The 12159-nt window shown below is 39.1% G+C and overlaps 1 protein-coding gene across 1 annotated transcript in view; it reads right to left on the bottom strand.

The window, feature by feature from the left end:
• Positions 1-12159, bottom strand: part of LOC107661981 (collagen alpha-1(XXV) chain-like) — a gene marked incomplete at its 3' end in the record, with an annotated part of 543306 nt that overhangs the window by 128126 nt on the left and 403021 nt on the right. The window contains exon 10 of the mRNA XM_016451806.1: positions 8107-8133. Within this exon, the coding sequence (XP_016307292.1) occupies positions 8107-8133 (27 nt within the window). The remainder of the gene's footprint in view (positions 1-8106; positions 8134-12159) is intronic.

Raw genomic sequence — 12159 nt, 5'->3', positions numbered from 1 at the left:
TTTGCTGTAAAGTTGCTTTGCAACGATTTGTATCGTGAAAAGCGCTATACAAATAAACTTGAATTGAACTGAAATGAATTGAACTTTGATCCACTTTTGCCTGTCCTGAAGTAAATGCAGGTATTCTTTGATCCACCTTTTCCAGAATAGATCTGCTAAGTACTGCACTTGATGTATATATCGGTTTTGTGAAACAATCCAGATGGAAGTGGTGGATTCGATTTCAGTAATAAAATGTGATTAGGAGTCAGTGCTTCAAGGTCTTGGTAATCATCAGATACTGTTGTTATAGGTCGACTATTCAAGATAGACTCCACTTCACAAAAAAGTGTCTGCAACTCTTCGTCTCCCAAACTTTGCAGACGCAAAATAGAAAAAAGTGAAAGTGACATGTGGCCAAGTATGGTTACCCATACTAGGAATTAGTTCTCTGCATTTATCCCATCCCAAGTGTACACACACAGCAGTGAATACACACCCGGAGCAGTGGGAAGCCATTTATGCTGCGGCACCCGGGGAGCAGTTGGGGGTTCGGTGCCTTGCTCAAGGGCACCTCAGTCGTGGTATTGAAGGTGGAAGAGTACTTATTACATTCACTCCCCCCACCTAAAATTCCTGCCGGACCTGAGAGTCCAACTCTCTAACCATTAGGCCACGACTTCCCTACACAAAGAGGACTTGTCTTACCATACGTATAAGTCTTTTCCAGACCCCTCCTTGATGTGAGGCTGATGGAGGGTTAAAGCTCCACTGAACTCCCTTCTGAAGCATAGCATTGTTAATTTTATTTTGGTTCCAGGCTGTGATTGCATTTTGCAGCTCTCTTTTAGCACCAACTAAGCACCAACTAAGTTAGTTCCATTGTCAGAGCGAATGTGCTGTACTTGACCTCTTCTGCTGATAAATCGTCTCAAGGCATTGATGAAGGAGTCAGTGTCGAAAGTGTAGGCCATTTCCAAATGTACGGTTCTAGTAGACATGCAGGTGAAAATGACACCATATCTCTTAACAAGACTCCGTCCTCGTTTTGTTTCAAAAGGTCCGAAATAATCAACTCTGACATTACTGAAAGTTGGAAGGTCTGTCGTTCTGTTGGTAAGTCATCCATCTTTTGTTCTCCAACACGTCCTTTCATGCGTCTACAGATTACACATTTTGATATGACTTTACAAACTGCAGAGTTGCCATTTATGATCCAGTATTTTTTCCTAAGTTGTGACATAACATGATTTCTACCACCATGTCCAAAATTACTCACTTGAAGGGACACCTGTGCACTTTTAACTGGGGCTTTCACCATTTGATTTGAATAATATTTGGGTTTGATATGTAACACGCTAGGATGAGACTTGCTGCAAGTATTACAGGTGAGACGTTTTATGCAGTCTTTATTAATGTGTCCAGCCTTCGTCAGGCATCCAAAACACACTCCATTTTGCTTTATAAAAGCAATTTTCTCTCTGCGAGGAATTTTCTCAAACCTTGCACACGTTTTTAATTCCACGATTATCATTACAGAACAAGCATGCCTGCTGAACATCTGACTGTGTTGATTTTACATTCACTTTCACAGCAAAACTTCCCTTGGTTTTGGGTTTTAGCATTTTGGATTGTGTTCTGTTCACATTAGGATCTTGAATATTTCCAAACATTGGATCTGAAAGTATTTAGGCTTGGTTTTGAATAAAACAGAGCAGATCATTCATTTTTATTCTGCCAGATTGCTCTTGGATTTCACATGCTCTTGAACGCCACTTTTCCCTAAGTTTGTATGGAAGTTTCATGGCTGTGCTTCTCAAATTAGAGACAGTGTTTAATTCTTCCATATATTCCATCTCCTCCATGGCATTGCAACAACTCCTTAAGAACAATGCAAAATCTTGTAAAGCTTGTGAGTCCTCAGATTTCAATGTAGGCCAGGAAAGGGCTTTCTCAACATATGCACAAGAAATTTTATACTCATTTCCAAAATGTTGTTTGAGCAATTTATTTGCTTCTGGATAACTTCTGTCTGGATTCATATGTTGATAGATTTTGACCAACTTCTGTGCTTGCCCCTTTGTGTACTGAATTAAAAAGTAAAGTCTGTCTTGGTTGTTTGTGGTCTTACGTTCAATCAAGTGTTCAATGGAATGAATAAAGGAACCGTACTTAAGAATGTCTTCATCAAAAACTTGGATGTCACATTTTGGTAAACTAGACAACATGTTCTGCTTTACTAGAATCTCAGGTAGATCATTTTGCCTTTGCATAATATTGCAGAATTTGTCTGCTTCTTGAGATGAATTCGGTGAAGAGCTGATTTGATGGCTTCGCCATGCACTTTGTGAAGTAACCTGCTTAACTTTCAACTTGTGATCAGAACTTTGCTGATATCAAGTCTGATCCACAATACTCATTCCAACATCATAATGACTTTGACTTGCATTTAAAGCGAAAGATTTCACATTGCTTTCATTTTTGGGGCGCACAACGGGAGATTTATAAACAATGATTTCTATCACCATGTCCAATCCGTTCATGTATGTCTTGCAGAATGAAAGTAGAGGCATGGAGAGTTTTTGGAAGAATAATTGGACATTTAATTTCGTCTGATGTTGCAGATTTGCTTAGCCGACCTCCAAATCTTAAGACTCCATCTTCCAGTATGGGGTCCAATTTGTAGAGATTACTACGTTTACTCATCCATTTTCCAGTAGAGGAGGTATTTCCAAGACTTGAAATCTCCTCTTCATATACTTGTCTTTGACAGTACATCACAACAGCCTTTTCTGCCAATAAAAAGTCATTCAAGAAAATGGACTGTTCACTGAATGAGTTATTGACAGCATTAATTTTATCAGCTAATACTCTGCCTTGACTCCGTGTCTGCATTTTGAGATTGGACTGGATTCTTTTCCTTGCTGTACAAATCAAACGAAAGGTATTCTTCAGTTTAAGGAACCATGCCACTGCTCTTTTCAACTTAGTCCAGCTTGAGAAGTAAGTTAGAAGCTGATCAGTAGGATTTTTATCATGTGTGATGACAGTGTTAAACACAATAGCAGTCTTTTTCACTTCAGGGTAATCTGGAGAGAGCATAGAAGAAATGGATGTAATTGAGTTCTGAGGCCAATCTTGTTCCTTCATCCACAGAAATTCTGGTCCATGAATCCATTCTGTGCAATTCATCAGCGTGCTAGAATTCACTCCTCTAGATGTCTTATCTGCCGAATTTTGTTTAGTTCCAACATATTTCCATTGAGACACATCTGTGTTTTCTCTAATGATTGATATCCTGTTAGCCACAAATGTGTTAAATCTTGTACATTCATTTGCAATGTATTTCAACACTGATTGACTATCAGTCCAAAATGTAGATCTCCCGAGATTCAATTCCAATTCCTTCCTCACCATTTTATCCACTCTAACAGCAAGCACTGCAGCTGTAAGTTCCAAATGAGGGATAGTGGTTTGCCTCAAAAGACCTACCCTGGCTTTGTCCTGCAATCACTCTTAGATAGCTTACTGTTCCATATCCATGGTTGCTTGCATCCGAAAAGTGATGGAGCTCTACTTGTGTAGATGCCTCTAATGCCTTGCATCCAAGTGGCTTCACACATCTTGCAACTTTAAAGTCTTTAAATTTCTCAAGATCATCAAGCCATTTTGTCCATTTGCTCACTGCAGCCTGAGGAATCTCTTCATCCCAACTCTGTTTAGACTTACATAGTTGTTGCAAAATTAGCTTTGCAGTCAGGGTAAAGGGGCATACGAAACCAAGTGAATCATAGATTGAGCTTACTATTGAAAGTATATGTCTTGCAAGTGTAAGGCTTATTCTTGATGGATATATTAAACTTGAACACGTCCTTTTCAGTACACCATAACAATCCAAGAGCTCTTTCAGATGGTAATGTGTCTTTATCTAGATCCTGATTTCTTAGCTCACTTGCTCTGTCTTCCTTTGGGATATTAGATCGCACTTCACGGTTGTTGCTCACCCATTTTTTGAGCTGAAATCCTCCTGCTAAACAGAGTGATGTAAGATCTTTCACTAATGATACTGCTTCCTTTGCTGAGGGAAGTGACTTCAAGTTTCACTGTGCTAATCACTTCTGGTGGAAAGTGATTTTTGTTATCAACAGCTTTTTGTCTTAGTGTAAAATTTGCACAGCTAGGAGATGACACTGCTCCAAAAAGATGGACCAACATGTGATGTTCAACAGGAGGTACACTGAATTCTCCATCAGGCCACCACAGGAATCGTAAGAAGTCTGCATTGGTCCTTGTGACTTTGACTTGATGAAACATAGCTTTTATATCGGTCATTATTATAGTGAGCTGGTCAAATCATCACCTTGCAAAAGTTCATCATTCAAAGATCTTCCACAGTACCTTGCACTGCAGTCAAAAAACACTCGGATACTTCCTTTTTGTGGATGGTAAACACCATGGTGTGGAAGATACCATACTTTTCCTTCTTGGCCTTTCAACTCATCAAGAGGAACTGCCTCTGCATGCCCTTTATTGATAATGTCTGCCAGGAATTCAGTGTATTCACTTTTGAACACTTCATCGTTCTTACATTTATTTTTCAAACTTTGCAAACCCTGGTCTGCAACTTGATAATTATTAGGTAGAATCAATTTTTTTTCCTGAATGGTAAGTCCAGACAATAATGTCCATCTTGCAGCTTCACTGAGTTCTGTAAAATTTCAATGAACCTTTAGTCCTCTACGGACATTTCTCGACAGAAAGAGAGTCAAGCAAGAAAAGAAATGTTTATAATGCATATAGAATTTAGAAAATCTGTTTCATAAACAATTGTGAAAGTTTTTACATGCGGATTTGTAAATTATATTTTTATTACTCCACCAGATTTAGTCATCTTGTTCAGATAGCAGATGACGCAATTCACATTTTGTTTGTTTGGCTGTATTTGTTTTAAGACTCCTCAGCAAGTTCATGCTAATCCTTGCATGGGATAGAGTGCATGACGAGTACATACCTATTCATTTAAGAAAATTATTAAACATTTGACTGAACTTTTTGACAACCTGTCAATCAACGCTGACAGGGGGTCATAAATCAGGTCATAAATCAGGTCATAAATCACCAATCTGACATATAGTGTAGGATACTACTACTGACACGGACACAGAAAAGTTTGATCCAAATGCTCATCCAAATAAGCATTCATACCATGTTTCCCAGAAGCAGTATCGTCCTTAAGATCATCAGCACCTTTCAAATATTCAATCTTTGCTGTGTTGGCAGCAATTTCTGCTTCAATTTCCAGCATATCTTTCTTTTTTCTAAACTTCTCTCTTTCTTGATCCAGTTGCTTCAATTCTTCTTCCACAACATATTTTTCCTTTAACACAGGAATTTAAATGAATTTTTTATTTCATATTTAACACAGCAGCCTTTGCCAGTAACACTGCTCTCTCTGCTTCTGCACAAATACAAATGTTGTGGATGACAGACTGGAGCTTGATCTTCTGGATCTACTAGATCTACTAGATCTGCTGCTGCTGCATACTGAGACTTTATCGTCTTTATCACTGCAGATTCCTGGTTCCACAGCAGATAAAATCACCTCTTTACTGCCAACAGAATCAGAATTTTCGAGGCTAAAAATCCACTTTGTTACTCTAGAATAAAATGCATTAATTTGTGCCAATTTAGGTTCATATCAACTTTTCATGTCTTCATTTCTGTCCTCTTCATTCAACATATCAGCATTTGCTCTCTGTATGGACTTGAATTACTCAAACATTGCATCTAATTTACTCATGTTTGCTTTTACTTCACCAACATGTTCCGTATCAGCCATTAACGTATCAATGATATTCATTCGTCTTGTGATGTGCGACATTTTGGCGGCTCTATAAGAACGCATTTGCGAGGCCTCTTGTTTCAAATCAATACTGAATAAACCAGTGTTCAAATCAGCGACAGATTCAGCCATCCTTTACTTAGACTGTTCAAATATCTTCGCACACAGTCAAAAGTTTATATTTCTTGTCCGTAATCTCATTTACGTGAGAAAACACGAGGATTTCAAACGGAAAAAAGTTAATCCATTTTCCAAACACTTCAGTTGACAATAGGTTTAGGGTTAAATAGGTTATCTGTGGATAGGTTTAGGGTTAGGGGATAGAAAATATTGTTTGGTCAGTATAAAAGTAATAGAAGTCTTTGAAAAGTCCCCACAATTCACAGAAACAAACGTGTGTGTGTGTGTGTGTGTGTGTGTGTCATGTTAATCAGACTAATCACCTTAGAGGCTACTTCATATATCTCTCAAATGTAACCCGTTGTAGAATCGCTGCTGTCTCTTTATGAATGAATGGAATATTCATGTCAGACAATGCGCAGTGAACATTCGGAGTAGGGGTGTCCTGGGACTTTACTATAGTGCTATAGGCCACATGCTCTATAGTGTGAGAGGCGAGCAAAGGTAACCTTATGTAACTGTTCGCCTTTTTTTCTTTTAGCTCCTTCCAACCACCTTTATCTTCATGTTTTTTGCTTGCCATCACGAGCCCACTCTCCTTCGCATCGGTTTTGGTTTCTTATAAACAAAAATAGAGTGCATAAGCACCCCCTTTTGTCGGCCGTCAACGTGACTTAATCTGACACTTTTTCTTTGATGATGAATCAGCCAGGCCGACGGCCGTTGGGTGGATGGCCGTTCTGGACTTCTCCAGAACGTCCAGATGGCCAGTCCGCCCCTGGTGGTGGGCCTAGCTCCATGGCCTAAGGCGCACAGTTTCAACTCAGATTTGGTTGAACCTCCTTATTGAAACGGGCCCCAGGGCCAGTATGTATATGTGGAAAAGCTGATTACGGTTTACATTTAATTCAACAATATCACTGTTAACATTACTCGTTTCCCCATGTAGCCTGCATGTAAGCAGCTTTCTCTACCACAAAGGAGATGGTATTGCTGTTTTACTTGACGCTGATGTACAGAACTAATACTACATCTGAGGAAGACATATATTGTTTTCGGTTGCTTAGTTTCCTTAATTTTGTATCATGGCTTGTGTGACGTTGAATTGTAATACTGGGGTTGCCCTCATACGTCACACTCCAGGATTCCCCAACGTCGCTTAACGTGAAAAACTAATACAGTGATATAAAAAAGACTTCAGAGGCAAGCAAATGCAGCCAGAAGAATGCAACGCATTGCATTTTCTTTATAATCACTTTTTCTAGTGCCGTAAAGTTAGTTTTAGGTTTGTTATTCGCTGGACATTCGATTTCATTTGCCACTGATCTATAGATGAATCATGTGTAAACCCTCTATGCATAAAAGTCCAGTCATGATGTTTTCATGCCAGATGTTTAAAGAAACAGTCAGATGGAGTAGAAAACGATGAACAAGACATATCTGATGCCTCATATAATTTCTTGTATCTGCACAAAACCACATTTCCCCCAGTCTACTGTATGTTCTGTGTATAGCACTGACTCAAGCACAGTAATAAGGTGAAATATTATTACAATTTAAAATGAATGTTTTAAAATATATTTTAAAATGTTATTGTCACATAGACTCTGCATGTAGACTTTGTTGTGCACTGTTTTCCTACTTTAGTTAATGTTTATGTTTAGCTGTGTATGCCTCTATTTAAGTTCATGCCTTTTCAGTTTGTGTTGTCCAGCCTCGTCTAGATACCTAGCTTTGTGTGAGATTTCCCTGCATTTATGTCTGCCTGAGAATTATTCTATTAAATACATTTGATCCTTATATATTTGTCTTTGTGCATATGATTTATGCTACAAGTTGTGAGAGTTATTTAGTCATGTGATGGCAAAGCTGAATTTTTAGTGCTGCGAAATATATGTAACATTTGCAACATTTTTATGGAAATTGTGAAACTAGATTCTTTGATGAATATAAAGTTCAAAAGAACAGCATTTATTAGAAGTAGAATGTTTTGTAACAATCCATAAGTCTTTACTGTCACTTCTGATCAATTTAATGCATCCTTGCTGAAAATAGAAGTATTAATTTCTTTCAAATAGATAAATACAAAAATATTGTTCTATCTTCTTAAGCGGAAACAGGTTTCCTTGATTTGTGAAATGTTGATTACTTCAACTGTACATTACCTTCTGTCCTGGAGGGCCCTCAGGTCCCTGAAACGAGAAAATGATAAAAAGGAGTTAAAATGTACCAAACTGAACCAACTAAACCAGAGCAATTCTGGATATGAAGGAACAATCTTCTACACTGTGATGTGCTTTAACTTTTTCTGCTAAATAACTAGTGTGACTGTTTAATGAGACCTGAATGGTATTGATATTCAAAATCAGTTTTCTTAATAACCTTGCCACAATGTCATTTTTCAATATATTAAACTGAGCACAAGAAAGTAGCTGTCAGACTCTGTTCCTCCAGCGTCTCCTCGTCCCTCGTGTGTGTGCAACGTGACAGTAGCAAACCTTTGGGATGTGTCCTTAAATCTAAGTCCAAAAAGAAAAGCCATTTCTTTGTCTGGTTGGTTTAAGCATAGACCCAAAAATGTGTTGGTGTCTGTTCGCTGGCAGGCAGAGAAACAGTCTTATGCAAATTCCCGCTCAAATTAACCACCTAATTAGCACAACAAAGCATTGCCACAACAGGGGTGTATTTCAGAAAGGAGGTTCAACAAACAAGTTAAAACTTGAACTCTGAGTTGACTTACCCTGAGATTGGAAACTGAGTTTTCGTTTTCAGAACAGCTGAACAGAGTTAGTTAAATCCACTCGGAGTATGTTGAGTGTATCTCTGAGTTTAGCGCGTGCACCACGACTATGAAAAGCCATGATCAATGAAGCTCAGAAATTACGATTCACCATGGCAACAGCACCCAACAAAAAGACGTCCACATACTTCCGAGTCAATACGTAACTTTAATTCTTAATCACTGTTATAATATCAAAGGTAACAACTGGCAGAATGGTAAGTTATTGAACTAATATTAACACCTCACGTGCTTTTAAAGCTTCCTGGTCATGACGTCACCCGCCTCTGACGTCTCGCCCCTCGATTGGACTGATTACACATATGATTCAGAGCTTGGTATCGCTGAAGGCGTTTCCCTAGCGTTTTCCGACGCAGCTCGAGTTCCCGAAGGGGAACTGGCAGAAAGGTAATTTGTTGAACTAATATTCATTTTCATGGTATCCCACGGGCAAAAAAAGAAAAGAAAAAAATGTGGCAGCAGAAAAAAATGTAACATACTTCAATCAGGTAAAGCTTCAAGCGTGAAATGGGTGTAGGCTAACGTTACACGACTTTACAAACATTTGACATTCAATAAATATCATTCAGTGTCTATCTATTTCAATGTGCAGCAGCTTTTTCCACATAGTCTAATGCTTTTACACATAATTAAATTATCTCTAATCCAACATGCTACATTTCTTAATTAGGGTAATGAAAAACATTTGACTTCTATTCAGCCAACACTGAAGGCAGATACTCGTAAAATGGGGGGAAAACCTGAACCAGCACCACTGACAGATGAAGAGGAGATGGCCACAATACCAATATTAAAATCCAACAGGAAAAAGAATAATTGTTGCTATTGTATTTGTAGAACATAAAGATTACCAAATAAATAGTGAATAATTTGTGTTTATTTAACAGCTGTGTTACGGCATATATCTTGCACTACTTTCATCTGGCATCCTTCCATTCCATACAGTAAACTGTTTCATTTTCAGAAGGTGCGATGGTGAGAATATGTGTAATCAATGCATCCAACCACACTGGAAATCCTAAAGGAAATTCTAATTATTAGGTTACTTAGAGGTTGCAACAAGATTTGATCAAGTGAACGCCATTTAAAAATGGTACCGTTTAAATAAATATGCATGTAGATATGTCAAAATAAATAAATAAAATAAAATCCTCTCCTGATGTAAATGTAACTCCCCGCGAATTAATGCAGCTTCCTCATCTACAGGATCCCTTATATAAAGACATGCCATTTTTGTCACATTTACAGTGTCTGCATGATGAAAATTAAAGTGGTCCGGTGAGAAAAATAATCTTGTTTCCATTTTCATTAAGATTATTTCTCTTACCCCGCTGGTGATTAATTTTACTTGTTTACCCCAGTAAACAAGACTAAATATCGTATATATTTTTTCTTATATAGAAAATGCATCATGATTTAAGATTTTTTAGATTTTTGTACTTGAAATAAGGCAACAATCTCAGCAATAAAAGCAATTTTTGCAGCGTGAATGAATGATTGAGGTATTTAAACATTGCTTACACTTTAAAAAGGGGGAGGAGACCGAAAGAAACTCTGGGTTTACCGAAGAAAACACCTCTAACAACCCCTAATCTAAACCAGGTTTTGTCAACTCTAAACCTACTCTGAAACTTAGATTATGTTCAGCTAGCTTTATGCAACAGCCCACAGGTGGTATGTTAAACTCCGTAGCATCTCAGAGATCTCGAATCAATAAATTAGCAGCCCAGAAGCATAATCAGCATAATCATAATGAGACATAATCAGTCAAAAGCTACTGACATGCCAGTCTTGTTGTGTTCCAGCTGTTGTTCTTACCTTTTTTATGACTGTAATAATGCCATATTGTCTTACTTTTAATGACACATTCATCTTTTAATTATGACATTACCTCTAGTAAAAAGTCATTATGCACTCAATAAATAATTTGTTTGTCTAACTAAATAAAATTATGCCACCTATTTCCACACAGCTGAACTGATTTATTTGCACATAAATTAGGTTAACTGTCCTGACGAGTAAAATTCATGATAATTTAATGAGATCACACCAATTTCATTTGACATATTCTGTGAATGTTCCCTGAACATAGTTCACTCTTGTTGATCCAACCAGTGCTGTTGCTGTTCAGACTTGGTGCCCTTTTGCAGAGTTGCACGAGTTCACTGCATTTTCATGAAAATGTAAAGACGTGTTAGAGCTTGTGTTTAATATTTAGCTATTTTGAACATTTAGGAGTTTATAAGCCGAATCACAGCCGTGCTGATATACAGCCATATCTCACGTCTACGAGTGTGATATTGTGTTTATACAACAGTTGGATGGCATGAGTGTGTAAATACACGTCATGTAATGTCATGTCTTTAAAAGCCCTCTTCAGGAGTTCACCCTTACATCTAATCTGATAGCAAAGAGTAAGCATATTTTGGCGTGCTGTCCTGGGGGAGGGCTCCGAGCCCGGAATATAGCCCGAACCCAGAGAACTCCCCCTATCCCTAATATGGGATGAAAATAGATTAGGAGTGAGGAGTTGGGGTGGAGGAGGGATGCTGGAAAACTGTTGTAGGACAGAGGTAGGTAGGCTGCATATATATATACGTATTGTGCTAGTTAGGATGGTTAGCTAAACAAGTTTCACCTGCACCACACTGTTTGATTATCTGATCGCGCTCCTCCCGAACCTTGTTAATAAAACATAATTTCACGAGTTCACCCTTACATCAAATCTAATAGCAAATAGTAAGCATATTTTGGCGTGCTGTCCTGGGGGAGGGCTCAAAGAACTCCCCAAAAGAAGCTTAAAGGCATGGGACAGCAGCCAGAGAGCAAAAGTTTTTAGTTGCCCCCCAAAATATGCATGCTGTGAAGAGATATGGGTTAAAATTTGCAGGGCTACCGGGAGAGCCCGTGCAGTGCTCGACGGGAGCTGCGGCTTGCAGCGTTGGACTGGCAAGCCCTACATGCCGCTAGAAGAGGAGCAAGATGGCAGATATCAAATGAGGGAATCTCGCTGCGTCCGAAGGGAGCTCCGGCTCTGCTGCACCGGAAGGGAGAGTCCCTCTTGCATCGGAATACGAGGCGCAATTTGACGCGTCGGATGGAGGGCTCTCACTGCGACTGAAGGGAGTCTGCAGCACTGCTGCACCGGGAGAGAGAGCCCCGTCCACCCACAGAGTACACAGTGTAACTCAAATGACAGACAGAGGGCTCACACTGTGGCTGAAGGGAGCTGTGGCTCTGTTGCACCGGAAGGGAGAGCCTCGTCCGATGGCAAGGTGATTTGAGGCGACTGATGGAGGGACTCTCGCTGCGTCCGAAGGGAGCTGCGGCTCTCCTGCACTGGAAGGGAGAGTCCCCCTTGCGGCTGAATACGAGGCACGGTATGATGGCTCGGATGGTAGGCTCTCACAGCGTCTGA

Source organism: Sinocyclocheilus anshuiensis, unplaced genomic scaffold (genome assembly GCF_001515605.1).
Source record: "Sinocyclocheilus anshuiensis isolate Anshui unplaced genomic scaffold, SAMN03320099.WGS_v1.1 scaffold956, whole genome shotgun sequence".
In the NCBI taxonomy this organism is placed as follows: Eukaryota; Metazoa; Chordata; class Actinopteri; order Cypriniformes; family Cyprinidae; genus Sinocyclocheilus; species Sinocyclocheilus anshuiensis.
The sequence above is the reverse complement of the archived record's forward strand: the minus strand, read 5'-3'. Positions and strand labels throughout refer to the sequence as shown.